Source organism: Tauraco erythrolophus, chromosome 1, assembly GCF_009769465.1.
Source record: "Tauraco erythrolophus isolate bTauEry1 chromosome 1, bTauEry1.pri, whole genome shotgun sequence".
Lineage (NCBI taxonomy): Eukaryota > Metazoa > Chordata > Aves > Musophagiformes > Musophagidae > Tauraco > Tauraco erythrolophus.
In genome coordinates this window covers 117,322,772-117,342,987 of record NC_141465.1, presented here as the reverse complement: position 1 = coordinate 117,342,987, position 20,216 = coordinate 117,322,772, and the positions used below count along the sequence as shown (strand labels likewise).

The following is a 20,216-nucleotide window of genomic DNA, read 5'->3' as shown; positions in this document are numbered from 1 at the left end:
ATGCAAGTGGTAGTAATACAGAGAGATTAGGGGAGCGAAAATAAAAACTGTCAGATTCTTATTTTTTAAAAACGATGTGTCATTTAGGTTCATCTCTTAATCAATTTGTTTTAGATATTAACTACAGCTTTGTTTTTGTTGTAAAATATTGTTATTTATTTCTACCAGGATGATGAATTTGTTGTGTATAAAACCTGTCAGGTTAAAATTAGATACATTGTTAAGTTTTGCCTTGCTGAAGATGAAATAAAACCATTTCAGCCTGCAATTGGCGTGGAACTGGAGCAAGATAACAATGAGCCAGAGCCACAATGTCATTTACAGCATGAGAGTAAGAAATGTCTTGTTTGTATGTTGTCTTGATTCCAGCGTTTCCTAAATACTTATCAGAACCCTTTTTAGAGTACTTGTATGAAGATAACATAATAAAAAATAATTTGTACTTTATTTGCAGATGTTACCTAATTACTGATTACCATGTGGCATCTGTGTAGCATCTGTTTAATAGATTTCCTATAGCCATAATTACCGACAGCAGTTGCAACTCCTCCTGTCACAGTGTTTCAAGAGAAGCACTGGAAGCACTTTGGCATAAATCAGGTGGTCTTTAAATAATTCAAATGCAAGGGTATAAACAAAGACCTTGTAAGATCTTAAAGAACTATCAGGAACTCATGATCCCTTAGACAGACAGCCCACAGCTCAGCAGTACAACTCAAGAATTCGTAACAGAAAGCACGTGTAAAGTAACACTTGCTTTCTGTTACGAATCTGTGTTGTGAATTACATAAATAAACATAGGCCATTGATATAGGATTAGTTTCAGTCGTCTTTCTTGAATGTACATTTCAAAAAAATATCTTTTTAATCTTTTGTAAACTCTTTGTTTAGGCTATGCATTGCCAAGTACGAATCTTTTGAATCCTGTAAAAACTGGTCTTCAGGACAGATGGGGAAATCCTGTCCCTCTGAAAGGTGTTTACATCAAGGGGAGGATAATAGACTTTGTAGCCCAGGTAGAGTATGCTATTTATTGCCTTTTCCATAACTCAGTTCTGAAAAATTAATCTTTTTGTTAAATAGTGTTTTAGTCAAAATGCTATTTAGTGTTTAGTTAATTGGAAAAAAAAAAAAAAGGGAATTCAATCTATAAATGAAGGAAAGTCCTGAAACTGAGTGGAAACAGTTTTTATTCTTAGGGAGGTATAGACAAGCAAATGTCAAAAGCTCTTTGGACAGTGAAAGGCTTGGCTTTATTTTTAAGTCTATTTTCTACCTGTGTATAATCAAGTCACCATTGTAGAGAAACTTACTGCAGTACTGTATGTGTTCTCTTCCCTTTAAAAGACCTTCCTTTAAAAAAAATCTGTTTGCCAGCTGAATTATAAACCAGTGAGAAATACCTAGGATGATTAAAGGTTTATGGAAATATATTTGTGTTTTGGTTTTGACTTTGGTTAGACAACCTATAACAGCTGTCATAAGTAAAGTATCATAGAATCATAGAATGGTTTGGGTTGGAAGGGACCTTAAAGATCGTCTAGTTCCAACCCTGCTGCCATGGGCAGGGAAACCCTCCACTACACCAGGTTGCTCAAAGCCTCATCCAACGTGGCCTTGAAACACTTCCAGGGATGGGGCAGCCACAGCTTCTCTGGGCAACCTGTTCCACTGCCTCACCATCCTCAATGTAAAAAATGTCTTCCTTATATCTAGTTTAAATCTCCCCTCTTTCAGTTTAAAGCCATGTCCGCTTGTCCTATCACTACATGGCCTCGTAAAAAGTCCCTCTCCAGCTTTCTTCAAGGCCCCCTTTAGGTACTGGAAAGCTGCTGTAAGATCTCCCCAGAGCCTTCTCTTCTCTTCTTCTCCAAGCTGAAAAACCCCAACTCTATCTGCCTGTCTTCATAGCAGAGGTGCTCCAGCCCTTGGATCATCTTCATGGCACTCCTCTGGCCTCGCTCCAGCAGCTCCATGTCATTCTTGTGTTGGGGGCCCCAGAGCTGAACGTAGTATCCTAGGTGGGGTCTCACGAGAGCAGAGTAGAGGGGCAGAATCACCTCCCTTGACCTGCTGGCCACGCTTCTTTGGATGCAGCCCAGGATACGGTTGGCTTTCTGGGCTGCCAGCGCACATAGCCGGCTCATGTTGAGCTTCTCATCAACCAACACCCACAAGTCCTTCTCTGCTGGACTGCTCTCAATCCATTCTCCACTCAGCCTGTACTTGTGCTTGGGATTGCCCTGTACCCTGCAGGTGCACGACCCTGCATTTGGCCTTGTTGAACTTCATTAAGTTCTCACAGGTCTCAGTCATGCTAAAGCTATGGCTTTAGTGAGTTCTGTCACATGTGTGTCTCTCCACAAGAACCTGTATTCAGGGGTTTCCAGTGCTGAAGTAGCTTCATAAAAGTAAAGAATGTTTTTTATATGTTGTTGCTAAAGCCTTAAAAAAGAAAGCAGGGGAAAACAGGAGAGAAAAGAGTTTGAAAGAATTGTCTACAGATGAGTTGTACTTAAACTATTCTGACACACAACTGTTGTGTGATCAGTCTGATTCCTTTGAACAACTGTTCTACTCATGAGGGATTGTGGGGGGTGGAGGGGGTTGTTTGTTTTTGATTCCGTTTTGGTTTGGGTTTTGTCACTTTTCCTATGGAATGAATTACTATCTAGTAGCATCTGTTCTGTGACCCAGTCCATCAAAGCAGAAAACAGTCTGTAAGGCTGAGGTATGGAGCATAAACCTGAATTGGTCAGATGACAAGGGACCATAAGAATGGCAGAAAAAGGGAACGAGGAATTGCTAGAGTTTTGTTATAACACATGGGCAGTAAACAGAAGAGCAGATGTGAGAAGAAAGTCAGATGCAATCTGCCACCCCAAGACAGAAATTCTGTCATTAAAAGATGGATACTATACATATAGGAGTAACATAGGCTTTTCCAAACATCCTGTTTAGTATATTGTAAAAATAGACCAATTTTTTGTGACGGTTTGCTCTTCCTTCTTGTTTAGTCTGTACTGGCTTGAAGCTATTACAGACATATTGCAGTGATGACTTCTTTTCTAGGCAATAGCTTGACAGCTCCAGCTGTGCCAGTATATCAGATAACCTTTAGAAGGTTGTGGTTCACTCTTTTTCTGGAAGAGATTTGATTAATGATTTAGAGATCGAAAGTTCTACAGCTCGTTGCATGTTTCTGGAGAGGTCCATTTGTCAAGCACTGATGAATGTTATACCTTCATTTCTAAGGTACAAATAGAAGTTCCAGCTGTGGCGCACCTATTGACGTTTTGTGGTGCCAAGCAGTTATGCTATTACATTTAAAATATTGATGTTTTAATCAAATTTTAACATTACGGTTGTGCAAAAAATACTCATTTCAGGTAGTAATGTTTCAGACCTACACCAATCAACACAGTAAACCAATTGAAGCTAAGTATGTCTTTCCTTTGGATGATAAAGCTGCTGTTTGTGGATTTGAAGCTTTTATCAATGGAAAACACGTCATTGGAGAGGTAAAATGTTATCATACTTTACCTTTGATGTAGCTCCGTCAGTCTCAGGATCTGAAAGCCCTTAATTAGTAATGAAGATGCGCAACACTAATTTTGGGTTCTTTCGTGTCTTTTATCGTTACCACTTAACTGGATTTCAAGGTAGTCTGTCATTTAAGAGAATGTTGGTTTTCTGTCCATAGAGATTAAATGACTTAATCTGGAACAATCTTTCATAGGTTAAAGAAAAGAAAAAAGCACATAAGGAATATCGGAAAGCTATCAGTCAGGGTGATGGAGCTTATCTAATGGACCAAGATGCACCAGTATGTTGAATATTGTGGTATAGTACCTGCTTGAAAATTTTGCAGTTGTCCAGTTACAGATTCTTTGCTGAATCACGTCTTTGTTGGGAAACTCCTTTTTACTAGAACTTATTTGGACCATGCATTTGATAATTTTAAAAAACAACTGTTGTTTCTTTAAATATGTGCTATGACTTATATAAAACAGATATTTCTCTCTCAGGTGGTTTCCTTTTTTTGATTGATTTATTCAGTTACTATTGATCAGTTTTTGCCAGAAATTGAGGAATTATTGAAAGTCTGATATTTCATATAATAGTCCTGTTTTCCCTTACACTTCACCAAAACCAAGTAGTAGTTTCTGTGTTAGTGTTTGATTTCAGTGTGCTTAAACACCAAATAAATTATTGTTTTGGAAAACATAGGCTTTAATGATGTAATTAAAGCTAGTTTGTGTTTTATCTTTTTTTTTTAGGATATTTTTGTCATAAGTGTTGGAAACTTATCTCCAAATTCTACAGTTGTGATCAAAATCACCTATATCACTGAACTCAGTTTTCAGCACGGTTGTATCACCTTTCATATGCCTGCTTCTCTGTCACCATGGCAACAGGACAAAGCATTAAATGAAAACACACAGGTTTGTTAAAATACAATCTTAAAATAGCGTCTTCTTGTTTTGAAGCAAAAGTTCCATGCCTAGGGGAGTGTAGTTACACAAGAGGCTTCAGTAAGTTCATCATTGTTTTCCTTTTCATTCCTTCTCTTATGTTAGAAGATAGTTGTTTGTAACTATTCTTGTCATAAAAGAACATGAACACAAACCTAGGAATGCTGTGATTGGTAGAAAGCCTCTAACTATCTCTGAGGATGTGTTTGCTCCTGCAGGACTTAGAAAATTGACTTGAGTTGGCACATATTAGATCTCATGTTTTGAATTATCTGTTGTTTCTATGCTGCTGTTCTTCCTCTGGCTTGCAAAGACATTGTGTTATCTCCATCAGGAAACAGCAGCTGAGTATCTGCTGAACACTGTGCTATTATCCCTCTCTGCTTCAGGGACGTTGTGGTTGCCCATCCCTTTCTTTGTATGCCCTTGATGGCTCCTGAATTCTCCAGGTGGGAGGGGAGATCATCTCTGTGTTTAGATGCTGGCAAAGAGCCAGACATGGTCCTTGTGATCCATTGTATAGCTGTATCATATGTCTGCCTGTTCAATAATCGTGTCGTCTGCTTCCAAGCTGTATTATAATGAGTTCTGAAGTTCACCATATCCTTGGGAGGGAAACATGCACAAGTTCATCGGAGCTTTAGGTGCTATGATGCTCCGGTAACAAAGCTGTATGATTAAATGAAGTAAAGAGGGTTCCATGCAATCCCAACTTAGTGATGTAAAAGAGAAAGGACCTCCAGGGTGATAAAAGTGTCAGAAATTACTTACAAATATTTCATAACTGATGCAGCTAATTTTTTTTCTTTGTAGGATACAATAAAAAAGGTCTGTGTTAAACAATTAAACCCACAGAAGAAGTAAGTTGCTTTCATTAATATTGTTATCTGCTTTATTTTATCAATACTTTAAATAATTAAGTTAAAACATTTAAATTTAACAATTTTCTGTTTATGTGGAATATTGGATGGTAAGTTGCATTGTCAAGAAACTAGTTTAATTTCACCTTTCATTCTAATCTGTTGTTATCCTTAGGTAGGTAATATCATAGGGAAATAACTTTTAATTATTACACTCTTATTCTTCACTAAATACTTCCTTTTGTTTAGGAAACATTTCTTTTATTAAGGATTGTATACAAATTCCCAAGTCACAAAACTCAATCAGACCATGATCTTCCTTTTTTTTTTCAATATCACTGCACTTACTATTTTAGCCTTTCTTTGCATTTGCATTTTAAATAAAGATGTACGTTTATCTGAAACTGTGATGTTGCTGCTAGAGTAAGACTCCCTGGAAATTCAGTATTATAATTTTATTCCCAGTAACGTTTCTGCAAATGGCTCTTCTCAACCAGAATAACAAGCAGTGCAGGTAGTAGTCGCAGTAAATGTGTCAAAACTTACTACTATTTGTATTTCCATATTAAAAACCATGAAAAGTGCTTTTCATGAGCATGTCCTAGTTTCTTCTCTGTTCTGTCTGCAAAGCAGGCACAGAAACACATCTGTTACAATTTTCTAAAGTTATATTTAATCTTGAAATGCTGTTTCCTATTACTAACTTGCTTTTATTCAGTACAATTACTGCTGATTAGTAGAAATGGGCATGGTGGTATTGGGTTGACGGTTGGGCTTGATGCTAAGAGGTCCAGCTGCACAGCCCAAGCCACAGAAGGCAAAGGCAGGGACAGGGAGAATAAAGAACTGCCCACTGTAGAAGATCAGGTTCGAGACTATCTAAAGAACCTGAAGGTGGACAAGTCCATGGGACCTGATGAGGTGCATCCGACGGTCCTGGGGTAGCTGGCAGATGAAGTTGCTAAGCCACTAGCCATCATATTGCAGAAGTCGTGGCAGTCTGGTGAAGTTCCCAATGACTGGAAAAGGGGAAACATAGTCCCCGTCTTTAAAAAGGGAAAAAAAAGAAGACCCAGGGAACTACAGGCCAGTCAGTCTCACCTCTGTGCCCAGCAAGATCATGGAGCAGATCCTCCTGGCGACTATGCGAAGGCACATAGAAAATAAGGAGGTGATTGGTGACAGCCAGCATGGCTTCACTATGGGCAAATCCTGCCTGACTAATTTGGTGGCCTTCTATGATGAGGTTACAGCATTGATGGATAGGGGAAGAGCAACTGGCATCGTCTACCTGGACTTAACCAAAGCATTTGATAACTGTTCCACACAACATCCTTGTCTCTAAACTGGACAGACATGGATTTGATGGATGGACCACTTGGTGGATAAGGAATTGGCTGGACAGTTGCACTCAAAGAGTTGTCGTCAACGGTTCAATGTCCAAGTGGAGGCCTGTGACGAGTGGTGTTCCTCAGGGGTCAGTACTGGGGCCAGTGCTGTTTAACATCTTTGTTGGAGACATGGACAGTGGGATCGAGTGCACCCTCAGCAAGTTTGCAGACAGCATCAACCTGTGTGGTGTGGTCAACACACTGGAGGGAAGGGATGACAGACAGAGGGACCTAGACGGGCTGGAGAGGTGGGCCTGTGAGAACCTCATGAAGTTCAACAAGGCCAAGTGCAAAGTTCTGCACGTGGGTCGGGGCAATCCCAGGCACAAGTACAGGCTGGGCGGAGAATGGATTGAGAGCAGCCCTGAGGAAAAGGACTTGGGAGTGCTGGTGGATGAGAAGCTCAACATGAGCCGGCAATGTGCACTGGCAGCCCAGAAAGCCAACCGTATCCTGGGCTGCATCCAAAGAAGCGTGGCCAGCAGGTCGAGGGAGGTGATTCTGCCCCTCTACTCTGCTCTTGTGAGACCCCACCTGGAATATTGCGTTCAGCTCTGGAGTCCCCAACACAAGAATGACATGGAGCTACTGGAGCGTGTCCAGAGGAGGGCCACGAAGGTGATCCGAGGGCTGGAACACCTCTGCTATGAAGACAGGCTGAGAGAGTTGGGACCGTTCAGCCTGGGGAAGAGAAGGCTCTGGGGTGATCTTATTGCAGCCTTCCAGTACCCAAAGGGGGCCTCCAAGAAAGCTTCAGCGGGACTTTTTACAAGGGCGTGTAGTGATAGGATAAGGGGCAATGGCTTTAAACTGAAAGAGGGCAGATTTAGATTAGATATAAGGAAGAAATTTTTTACAATGAGGGTGGTGAGACTCTGGAACAGGTTGCCCAGAGAAGTTGTGTATGCTCCATCCCTGGAAGTGATCAAAGCCAGGTTGGATGAGGCTTTGAGCAACCTGGTGTAGTGGAGGGTGTCCCTGCCCATGGCAGCGGGGTTGGAACTAGACAATCTTTGAGGTCCCTTCTAACCCAAACCATTCTATGATTCTATGATCTTAGAGGTCCTTTCCAACCTTAATGATTCTATGATTTTCTGAAATATTGTACTGATCAGCTAGAGATTTGATGCTATTTCTGCCTTATGTCTGGAATAAATTAGCGGGTTCATACACTACACATCCAGTTGTAGAAAAGCAATTTAAAATGATAATACAATTTCATTTTTAATGTTAGGGGAAAATTCAACTAGAAAATATGAGTAAAAATCAGGAAATGCTTAATAATTACTGTGTGAGAACGGAGATCAGGTATCTCTACCTCAGTCTTTCCAGCTTCAGGTTCTAGAGGGAGCAGCACAAACGCATCCAAGTTAGCTGCAAACTTATTATATTAATAACATAATTAAGTTTTTCTGGCTGCAGGCTGGTTCTCTCTGCATATAATTTGAGGCTGTGCATATGTATTGCATGTTTTATTCACAAGCATCTTAAGAATAATGGAGATATGGCTGTAAATAGAAAACAGTTGCTCATATGGTATGCAGCGGATACGCAGATTTGTGGTACATTACTAGTAACTATTAAGGCTAGGACTCAGAACAGTCAAGAATATTTATTTAAATGGGCCCATGTAACAAAAATGCTGTAAGACAGACAAATGCAAGGCTACATATAGACGAACTGATTGCAGCATGCACACCTACATCTTGGGAGGTTATATCCTGGAATAGAGAGACTACCAATAACCCAGGGTTTATTACTCACCCATTGCTTCAACAACCTGGAATGAACAACCGTTGTGATATTATGGCAAAAATCACTAATGCAGTCCCAAAATAAACAAACCAAGAAGCACTGAAGAGAAATTATTTTACTTCGTTGGGCAAGACTGACTGAAATCGCCAAAATGCCAATATGAAGACCTTAAAGAAATAAAAAGCAAACCAAAACATAAAAAAAAATCAAAAACAACAACAAAAAACCCAGCCTCAACACCAGTCTACAAACTGAAAAGTGATTCCATGATGTCGTGTGGTATCTTCTGTCTTTTATGTATCTTGTATTGTATGACTGCACCTATCAAATTGCTTTTTAATGTCACTCCAGAAATAAACTGAAGCAAAGTCTAGAAATTAAAGCTGAATAAGAAAAAAAGACATGCAGTTTTAGCAGTGAGGTTTGGAACAGTTAGCCAGGGAAAACAATGAACTTGCCTTCTCTGAAATCCAGTTTGGCTGTCTGTTATGAAGGTTTGCTTTAGAAAATAAAACATTAAGTTAAATGATGAGATAATTGGCTAAAACGTTATGTAACGTGTTATAGAAGTGATCATGTCAAATGACCTCCTGATCCGTTCTGACCTTTTGAGCTATGAATACTCGAAGTGAATCAGCATGGTCATTCTTTGGATATCCTAGGGACAGAAACTTGTCTAACTAGTCCCAGTATTCTCCACTTTCATCCAAAGAATTAAAAAGGACAGGAAATATAGCTCCTGCTCATGGAGATGTCATGGCATGCAGATTAAACATCATCTTCCCAGAGTGCTATTTACGTTTTTTTTCTCTTTATTTAGTGGATTTTCTGTGGATATGTCTATCGAGATGCCATCTAGTATCGAACGCATACATAGTTGGACACATAAACTTAAAATAAAGGTAAATTAATTTCACTGTAACTATGCCTCTGCCTTGGCGGTTCCGCCGTGTGTTTAAGATGGAACTTTTATCCTAGCGAATGCTTGCGCCAGGTCTGTCTGACTTTGTGCACTGCTTGTTCTGCAAACACCTTGGTCCTCTGTTTCTCTTGGATGAAAATTTCTGTTGTGCTTGAAGCCTTTCTGTTTTGGTTGTCTCATCTAAAAATACATTCAGAAAAGTCAATGATATTTTAAAGAATGTAATGCGTAAATCGAAACCGTACCTTGAAAATTTTCTGTAACCTTTTTGGCAAAAAGCTTTGGGACTACCCCTATTACATATGCTGTCATCATTCCCTGTCCTCACAAAATAAATTATATTCACTGTATTGTTATTAAATAAATATTTAAATGTCTATTTTCCCCCTCTTCTAGAGAACAGACTGCAAGGCTGTAATTAAGACTGTAGAAAACAGCTCCTTGGACGTTAGCGGCTTTGTTTTAGATATCTGGATTTCTGAGGTCTACCTGCCTCGAATGTGGGTAGAGAAGCATCCCAACAAAACGAGTGAGGTACTGCATAGCTTGTATTGTTTGTAAGGTAATACTGAGTATGCTAAAACATACTAAATAGGAACAGTTTAGTTTTGATGGGTAAAAGAGGGAGAACAATTTCACATCATGGACAGTGATGAATTTGATCTGTTTTATTACGCTGAGTATTCTCCAGAAATGAGTTTTCTTTTCAGTTACATAGAGTCTTGTTGCTTTGGTTTTATCCTTTGCCTTGTAAGAGAGTAAATGTTTCAACACAGTGTGCAATCATTTCTGTTCAAACACTTCTTTTCTAACTATTGTGCTGCTGTTTGTATTTCATAGAAATGTGACTAGGGTGTTTGATACAGATGTTGCTTTTGCAGCAGTGGAAGTGAACAAATAAGTCATGGCTGAGGCTGGAACTGAGTAGCTTCAGAGTCCTGCAATCGCTATTCTAATTAAAAATAAGTAATATTTTAAACCATTTGTGGCGCTATATTTACAACTTACACATAAATATTTATAGAATCTGTCAGTGGTTTATTTTAAGGCATCTGGCCTTCCTAGCAGATTTTGCATTCTGTTGTAGTTATTACTGCTGCAGCGATTATTCTCCAAGGCATTTGAATCTTTTTGTTTTCAGTAATAAGTGAAAAAGATGTTTCTAGCACTCTAGATCACCCAGAAACAGAATCCAGCTATGGCTATGTCACAGCAGAACTCATTATCACCACTGGAAAACATTAATAAAAGTTTAGTGGGAAAGGAAGGATCAGTTCAACCCCTTTTACCTCCATGCACAGTAACTCCTTGCCTGAGAAACGCATTTAAAACTTAAGAGTGTATCTTAAAATATGTTTCCAGGTTATTAGAAGCTTTTTCATTCTTCTACATTTTTTGTGAAATCCCTGGCACTTTTAGTTATTTTCAACTCCTTTTTAGTTATTTTTTTCTTAAATAAGATAAAATGCTGCAGAGGTGAAATGTAAAGTCTTGGTGTTACCAATCTATCAATTCAATGTTGAAATGGATAAAATGACAGATAAGATTGTTTTCCTTCCTACAATGATGTCTTTTATTTTTCTTCCTTTTAATCAGAGTTGCTTAGTTTAAATGTATTAGTTTAGGGATTTCTTTCTGATGACTGCAATAATATTGGTATTCCCTCAAGGAAAGGAGAAAGAGATTCCTATTTATGTTTCCAAACTGCAAACCTTTCCTTCCCTATTGGAAACACTTTCACTCCTTCAAGCATTTCATTGTTCCACTTTTGAAAGCCTTTGTTTTTTACAGCATCTCTGTTGATAGCAGGGACAGTATGCACAGTATTTGGTTTACATATTTTTTAATTCTAGTACTTCTCACAAACTGGTGGTGGCAGTGATGATTGTAAAAGATATCTGTGATTTTTTTTTCTTTTTTTTTAAACTAGTAAAAGAGAATCCAGTGCTGTTTGCAGAGGAGTGAATCAGATAGGAACATGAAACCACAAAATTCCTTTTTCAGTTTTTCATGTGAGACCTGGCATATAGGTAGAGGACGGGGAAGTTGCATTTCTCAGGCATTAAGAGAATATGACATGTATTTGTTAAAACTTTGAAATATGGCTGTATTCTGCTTTCCTTCCATCATAAGAAAAATGAGAATACGTGAGTACACTTCTAATGAAATAGTATCTGTCCACCGTGCTGATGATTTTGTTTCTCCCTCTGTAGGCTTGTATGCTTGTATTCCAACCAGAGTTTGAACCAGAACTTGAAGAAGAGCAGCTGTCCAGTGAAATTATTATTTTACTAGATTGCTCAAACTCTATGGCAGGTTCAGCTCTACACCAAGCAAAGCAGATCGCTTTACGTGTTTTGGAACTATTCTATTTCAGACAAAGAGTGAATGTAATCAAATTTGGCACAAGTGAGTTTCTCTATTTCCTTTTTACCTGAAAGCCACCTTTTACCTTCTTGTCATGGCTTTATTTTATGTACATCATTATTATCAAACCAGTGTAACACACTGAACTGCAACCCGGAACATGTAGCAGTATGAAATACTTCTGCTCTGATATTCCAGTCATGCAACTTAAACTGTGTTTCCATATTGTTGCTACATGCTTCATATTTTAATGCTCTTAATATCAATCTTTATTCACAGATTTCACAGAATTGTCTTCTTTTTCAATGAACATCACAAATGATTTGGCATCACTGAAGGAGTTTATTACGGTAAGTAAATCAGTCAGGTTGTATTCCAAAGAATGCTTCTTTGTATGGGATGTGTATCATTGCAAAACTCTGTTACGCAACTTTTCCTTTTATTTTTATTTTTCTTTGGGCCAGCTTCTACGATTTTTCTGTAATTTAGTCTATTTGATGTCTGTTTCTCCTAGTAACAGGCACAGTCACATCTGGATATTAATTCCAGTTTGGTTTTAAGCAATTGCTTAAGTTGTTATTTTGAAGCTGAGTAGCTATCAATATTAGACCATTTTTCAGTGTTTCCTCCTAAATTTATCTTTTGGAGTTTCAAACCTCTCATTGCCTGCTCAAAGCAGAAAGAGAGGAAATTATTGATGACTTTTTGGAAATCTGTAATTTGTAAGTGAAGGCAGCACTTAGGCCAAAAGACTTTCAGTGAAAATGAAAGTGCTTCTGTCACCAAAAATGAGATGTAGACTACTTAGGACAACAGGTTTTGGTTAGTATCATGTCTGTTCTGGTCAGTGCCAGAATTAGGCTTCTTATCTGTAACTAAAGCTCCTTGGTGCCAGCATAATGTGTAAGATACTAATATAATGGATGTCTTGAAAATGGGGTGGTAAGATGCAAATGGTGATCAATGCAGAGTAACACAAAGGGAAAAACAACACTAACTATACCTGTACAATGTTGGGCTTCACCCAGAAAAGAGATGCTGGAGCCATTGCGCACAGTCATTTTTAAATGGTATCCCAGTGTTCAGCAGCAGTGAAAAAGGTAAATGCTTAGGTAGCTGTAGAAATCTGTATTGCTATGGCATCTTGAATACTGGATGTGCTTCTGGTTACTCCATCTCAAAGAGAAAAGCTAGAGAGACAGAAAACAAAGATGGTCAGATATATGGAAGGCTCGCTGTACAAGGAGAGGACTTGTCCTGACTTTTTTTAGCTTCTGTTGAATCCTTACACAGTACTCTCTTTTCCAGGATAAGCAGAGGAAAAGGGGGAATAGGAATGGTTACTTGCTGTTCCTCACCTCTTAAGGATCACAGGACACCCAGCAAAATGATCAGTCAGCACATTTAAACTAAAATACAAACAGTGTTTTTCATGCATAATAGTGGAACATCTTGTGCTTGATGTAGAGGCTAAACTGTAATTCAGTTCAGAAAGTAGGTTAGGCAAAATAAAAGGTAGAGTGGTAAATAGCTTTTTAGATACAGTAGTCTGGATGAAAATTCCAGTTCCAAAGTCCCCAAACTGCTGATTACTGAAAGCTCTGAAAATAATGTAGGAGAAGAATTTACCATTTTTTCTTCTCTATTTTGCCTGTGTCTTTTGCCTAAGCCAGAGAAGATACAGGACTAGATTAACCTTAAGCTCTATCTCTAATAGTAGTTATAGAAGAGCAGGAGCAAATAAAACTTGAGAATTAATCATTTATATTTGAAACCAGGAGTCATGTATAATGAAATAAAGATTAAATTATACGTTATATGTTATTTTATGATAAAATAAATTAAATTCAAACTAAAATTGTAATGCTTTACTTTTCAGTCCGCTACTGCGACATTGGGAAACACTGATTTATGGAAGATCTTACGTTACTTAAGTCTGCTGTTTCCTTCTCAAGGATACCGTAACATTCTTCTTATATCAGATGGACACATTCAGAATGAGAGTGTGACCTTCCAGATTGTGAAAGATAATATTCAACATACAAGGTTATTTACCTGTGGTGTTGGGTAAGTACAAAGTTAGCTAGCCGTTGCATTTGTTTAAAATCACTGATAGTTTATTTGAAATGAGAGGTTAATAAGCTGAGAACTGTCAGATGCTTGAGTGTACTGTCTTAAATATATATGTATGTTTAGATTAAATAAAGAAATGTTTGCCTACCTTTAAAAGCAGAATGGAAAATATGTAAGGAATTTCAAAGGTCAGATGCCTACAATGATGTTAATTCTATGTCCAGGTAGTCTTACCTATTCAGATCTTTCCTCATTATAAAAACTTTACTATTTAGGAGTATTATTGGACAATACAAGAGTTAATGTTTTAAAACTTTGCATTTCATGTTTTAGTATAGTCTCATTTGAATAGTGCGATTTCAATGCAATGTTAATAGTTGGATAATTTTATTATTTAATTTTCATTTGTAAGGTAATTACTTAAAGAAAGCACTAGACTTCTCAGTGATCAGAAGAACAGGCAAAACCTCACTGAAATTCATTGTAATGCAGTTTGACTGTTTTCAGTAATAGCAAACTGGAAAGTTATGTACATGACTGAAACAACTTTTAAAAAAAAAAAACTGAGTCACAGTTACATATTTCAGGTTGCAAGGCATAAATGGGAAAGGGTCAGGAAGGTGTTAGGTTCTTACCATATCCTGGGAGGGCTGGCAAGGATACATCAAAATAAAGACTAGTGGTGAGGGTCATGTTCTTCTAAGACTTTTTTTTTAATGACACCTTCACCATAGCTCCTGCAGCATTCCCCAGATCTCTGGGCTGTGGGCTCTCTTCCAGCACTGGGCAAGCACTGGGCAAGGCCCCGTACCAGACATCCCAGTGCTCTTCCAGAGTAATTGTATGTTATTACTATAAAAGAATTTGCATCAACACACAATAAAGAAGAGATGGTATGTGTCCATTAGCAGCACACTGACACCATTGTCAACATATTGACATTCCTGGTATGTTCATGTTCAGCATATTTACATTCATTGATTATCGGTTATTGATATGATGGACCTAGCTCTGGCGATGGATTATCTCAGTGCTGGTAGTCTGAGAGGGCAGGCTTTTATGCAACAATCTGCTTTCAGTAGGCAGGATCTGTATTTAACATGTCACATTGGTTAAGTAATAATGGTGAAGAGGTATGAAAGAGAAGTTCACAGTTCACTGTGGTTCTTACTCTTGTGTAGACAAAGAGAGTGTTTTCTAGAAGGCCGAATTAATGCACAATACTACATCTGTTTTATCTGTGGTAATTCTCTGCAAGTAAGTAAAAAAAAATAAATAGTGCAAGATTTGTACTTTACAGATGGTACAAGGCAGCAAAATCTATAAAAGGACTTATAAAAGAGCAGTAAACTTTAAACCCAAGATGTTTTGTGTTCTTAGCATAGATATAATTGTACTGTTTAATTTTGGCTTGAGAAGTTTTGGTGAAGATTCACTAGGTCACTAAGACAGTGGTATGGTCCTGTTGGGGAATGAGGCTACTTTCTGTCTGACGAAGATTTGATACATACTATGCTGTTTCTCACCCAAAAGAATTCTCATCTGCTTAATTGTTCTCTTTTAGTCCTCTATAAAGCTCTCATTCATACATATACCTATGAAATAGCTTCCCAGTAGTCAGACTGTTGGTGAGCAGAGCTTGCTGTTTTATCAGGCTAGTTACCATGCTGGTTATATCCATGTTGTTCAGATAGTGACATTCCCTAGCCGACACTGGACTTAGCTGTAAGATACCTATGTTGATGCTAAATAGCTGTGCTGAGACTGAGGTTAATTAGTTCAAAATCAGGATCGTTTCGATGCAGTCTTATTGGTGTTTGAACCTAATTTAATTTCTCTGTGCAGCTCTGCACTGTGACATGTAAAAACTTGTGTATCCTGTAATTTCCTCGAATGTTGTTAGGAAATCTCTAATATGGCATCACATTTGTTGGCTCAGTTGCTTTCAGTTGGTCTGTCCACTGAAAAAGGGATAGAATTTTAAAAATTCAGATTCGCTTGCAGTGCTAATTAAAATGAAAATATATATAAATGTGAATAATTTAATTCAGTAATTACATGAAGTATTTTTTTCATTAGTTCCACAGCAAATCGACACTTGCTGAGATCTTTATCCCAATATGGTGCTGGAGCGTTTGAATACTTTGACTTGAAATCAAAGTATAACTGGGAGGCAAAGGTACATTTATAAATCTTGACTATGTTGAGTATGTGATCAATATCTGATACTGCATATCTTCAGTATCTCAAAATGGGAATTACTACTTTTCATGGGATCATGTGGCTTTGCAATTACAATAAGATAGTTCAAGAAACATTTGATAGAAGGTGGAAGGAGAGAGGCTTGTCCATTAAGCCTTCATTTATTTTAAATATAAATTGATACTAAGTGAGAAAGAGAAGTATTTAGTTTGAGTATTATGAAGGTGCCTTATTTTCAGCAGGAACACATGTGCTATAGGAAGGGATATGAGACCTGTAGAGAACCCTCAGTTCTTTGATAAGGGAGGGAATTTGTTCACTGTAGTTGCCCTACCTTCTTATTCAGATTGGTTACTGAATGTGTAAAAGAAAACAAAGCAAGCCATGACTTATTTTATTTTTTCTATTCTTTTTGAGAGAGCTCCTGTACTTTTCTTGGTAAGTGCAGTAACACCAACTGGGAAAAAGTTTTTAAAATGTCAAGCTATATAAATAATTGTCCCTGAATGGAAAAACATGGCTTTACTTCTGTCACAGGTCACAGTCCATCTACATTGTCCTTGCCATAGTGATGAGGCCTGTAGCAATTGTATTCTGTGACTTTTGACTATTGGTGCATCTAGGAGTTTCAGGCAATCTAGGACCTCGTGTGCAGTGCTTTTCAGTTTCTCTCTATAGTTAAGTGTCTACAGCACTATCCTTGAATCTGGTCCCTCCTGGAGCAGTGACAGTAGAGAAGATTCTGCAGCAATGCTGGTATCTGGCACATTTTTGTCTAGGGGAGTGAATGAAACCATATATTTCTCCTCTTGCTATTCTGGCTGTCTTTTGAGAGATTACGCAGAACTATCCAGAGCAGGGCATGGAGATGTGTAGAACGATATGCACATCTCAGAGTTCACACATAGGAGATGGTGCAGTGTAGCAGGCCATATTCCCTAGCCTGCTTCGGCAACTCTGATGGATAGAAACTTTACTCTCAAATTTCAGCCTTTACTTAAAAGAAGTCTCACTATTCCAGAAGCTGATACGATAATGGCTGACTGATTCTCCTCATTACTTCCAAACATTAGACTCATTTTTACCAGTAATAGTATGTGGCTTGTTTTAATTATTTAAAAATTGAAAAAAAAAAAAAAAATTAGTTCCATTCACATGGGAAATGTTATTTTCTATTGAGAGATTATGTTTTGTTTTGAAAGCCTACTAACAAACAGATCTAATTTGTTTTGCTTCTTTACACAGATACAGAGCCAGGTATCCAGAATGTCTTCTCCAGGATGCAGTTCAGTTTCTATTAAATGGCAACAGTTTAATACAGGTGCACCAGAGCCAATGCAGGCTCCTTCTCAAATACAGTCTTTATTTAACAACGAGAGACTTCTTGTCTATGGATTCATCCCTCACTGTACTCAGGTAAAGACTGGAATGCACATGCACTATTGGATAGAAATTCTTATGTAAAACAATCGCAAAGGAAATACTATATTGTATTATAGATCCTCTTATGCAGCATGCACTTAGCTTCTTTCTCATTGCTAAATATAGTTAAGTTACTATTTAGTTGTCATTATTAGTCTTCCCTCTAAGAAGTAGAGGGGAAAAGTTACCTAATTTAATGTTCCTATCATTGTGCTGTGATAAACACAGGATTCCTTTACTTGTGACTGTCCCCTTCTTGTAAGGGGAAATATTTATAAACTTAGACATGCAGAGACTTACAGCTTTGCGTTATATTTGGGAGACAGAACAGCATATATATGTGCTGGTAACATAGCATGAGAGAGAAGGAAACAGTTTGGTTTTTTCCTTTTAGGCCACCTTAAAAGCAGTGATAAACGATCAAGAACTAGAGACTGTGGTGTCAACTACTGAACTACAGAAGACAACGGGAACAGTGAGTTTGGCCAACATTATTTGTACATGCCATAGTGAGGCAAGCTGCTTTAAACAGCTACATGCTGCTCACGCTCTTCTGAAGCAATTCAAAGCCCTGTTTTCAGCAGCTCTTGCACTTTTAGTTCGCTTCTGATGTTTCAACAGAGACCTTCAGTTTTCAGACTTTTAAAGGGAAACTGGTTTACATAGAAGTGTCATCTTTCTCTCTGCTTTCTAACACAAAACTTAAGCTTCTCAGAATAGGAGGTGCTGCTTCTTGTTTTGGCAGCCTGTTTGGGGTCTAGCTTTATCCTTGGGTTAACTGTTCTTCAGGCAACCTCTGTGAAGAAGCTGCTGCAGCATTCTCTTTCATGTTGTAAATTGTTGCTATGTGAAACATCTCATTGCGAGTTTGTCATCTCTTGAAATGTATGGAAAAAGAGGCGGTAAAGTGTTACTAGCCTTTCCTCTGCTTCAGCAACAATGAAGTAAGGAGTCTTTATGCAGATGAAAGCACAGCACCCATTTTGAAAAAGAAAACAAGCTAAAAAGAACCTTTTATTAAATCTTAACAGGTGTCTACAGTTAAAAAATCAGAAGAATAGTCAACCTTCAGTAATAATCTGATATGACTGTCACCCCTTCCCCACTAAGGGAAGCTGATTTGTTTTGAAATAGAAATTATTTTGTTCCCTGTTTAGTGTAATCTACTTTGAAAGCTACTATCATGAGTTGGTTTCCATGGACATGTTGGTTGTGTTGGTTTCCATAAAGACAGTTGGTTTCCAGGAACGTGCCCTTCCACAGGCAATTAAAATTGGCAAGCAGAAACAATGTATTTGCTTGCTGTAATGAATGTTTGCTTTCAGAAAAATACTTATACTACAAATTCCAGGTGCAGTTTTAAAAAAAGAAAGTTTTGAAAGGCGTAAACCAAAATAGCAAAATGATAAAAAACAGGGTAAAAATTAGAAAAAATGTTAATTCTTGATGCTTTAGATGAATTCTGAGAATTCCTACCTGTTTCTTTTGCCAATTTACCATAGTTCAGCGAGTAACTATTTGCTTAAGAGGTTTTCTTCAGAAGTGGCTCTCTTTGGCATTTATTATATTCTTCCAAACATGAGCCAGTGGGAATATTTTGGCAATTGGAAGTGGAATACAGCTGGACTTTAGGACATTGTCCCCACAAACCTCCCTCTATTTGTTAGCTTTAACATATTGAAGAGACCAAAATTGTTTCTCTTTTCTATGAAAGACTAGTTTAATTAAAAAAAGTAATTTCTGGTTAGTGCAGTTCAGTATTTCCCTTTTCTGTGTACAGCTCCTCAGGTGAAAAATTACTTGATTATGGTACACCTAGTGATTTTTTTTTAAAGTTGAACACTTAATCACTTTTTCCCCAAATTTTGTATTTTTATGGACAGAATTAATTGACATAACTTCACCTATATAGATATTGTTGGTTAAATCTGGGGTAGTTGTCCATGCTCTGTTTACAGTCACTGGAGAAAAATGTGTACATCCAGAAGGGGCATTCTTCCTACTTGTTTTAGTTAACCATTGCAACTTAAGATTAATTGCCTGGTGGAGTTTTGCTGTTTGTTTGCATGCCTGCTTTTTTTTCCTCATTGTTAACTCTAGAGAGAATGTGCACAACAAGTAAAGACCTGGGTATTTTTTAGTTTACTGAAATTAAGTGAAATACAAATGTACCTTAGGTGCAGGTTGTGATTGCCTTACAAATGGAAAGTTAGCTTGACCTTTCCTTAGAGAATGGTATTCTGTGTAAATATGGAAGCTAATTGCCTGAAGCTGGACCTCAGAAATGAAAGGAAGAATTAAAAAAAAAATGTTCCTACTCGTATCATCTATTTTCTTTCTAGGTGCTGCACAAACTTGCAGCAAGAGCTTTCATTAATGACTATGAAGACGGGATTCTTCATGAGAATGAAACAGAACATGAGGTTTGATAATCTGAAATTAAAAGTATACATTTAAAATGCTCAATAGCAAACATTTCAGTGGAATAGAGAAGATTTTCTTGCCTTGTTAAACATAACTAGAAGGTTGCAATTCTAATATCATTTTAAGGTTAAAGTCACCATATAGTAATATCCTCCCAGATAAGATTTTGAAAAATTTTGGGAGTCTTTTCTTCTTCCCCACTATAAGAATATCCTCTGTTGGCATAATGTGTGCATATTTTTCCTAATCTATACCCTGTCATTGTAGGCCATTGGTAATTCTTCTTTTCCTGTGACGTACAACATTTTAGTTTTATGAAGATCAA

The 20,216-nt window shown here is 37.7% G+C and overlaps 1 protein-coding gene across 1 annotated transcript in view; it reads left to right on the top strand.

Annotated features, from left to right (window-relative positions):
• The window catches only part of PARP4 (poly(ADP-ribose) polymerase family member 4), a 60,241-nt gene that overhangs the window by 26,182 nt on the left and 13,843 nt on the right, over window positions 1-20,216 (top strand). The window contains exons 14-28 of the mRNA XM_086621633.1: window positions 169-331; window positions 892-1,016; window positions 3,390-3,521; window positions 3,740-3,826; window positions 4,281-4,445; window positions 5,289-5,335; window positions 9,302-9,383; window positions 9,800-9,937; window positions 11,617-11,812; window positions 12,050-12,120; window positions 13,650-13,837; window positions 15,923-16,022; window positions 17,291-17,461; window positions 17,862-17,942; window positions 19,810-19,890. Coding sequence (XP_086477759.1) covers window positions 169-331; window positions 892-1,016; window positions 3,390-3,521; window positions 3,740-3,826; window positions 4,281-4,445; window positions 5,289-5,335; window positions 9,302-9,383; window positions 9,800-9,937; window positions 11,617-11,812; window positions 12,050-12,120; window positions 13,650-13,837; window positions 15,923-16,022; window positions 17,291-17,461; window positions 17,862-17,942; window positions 19,810-19,890 — 1,827 coding nt within the window. The remainder of the gene's footprint in view (window positions 1-168; window positions 332-891; window positions 1,017-3,389; window positions 3,522-3,739; window positions 3,827-4,280; window positions 4,446-5,288; window positions 5,336-9,301; window positions 9,384-9,799; window positions 9,938-11,616; window positions 11,813-12,049; window positions 12,121-13,649; window positions 13,838-15,922; window positions 16,023-17,290; window positions 17,462-17,861; window positions 17,943-19,809; window positions 19,891-20,216) is intronic.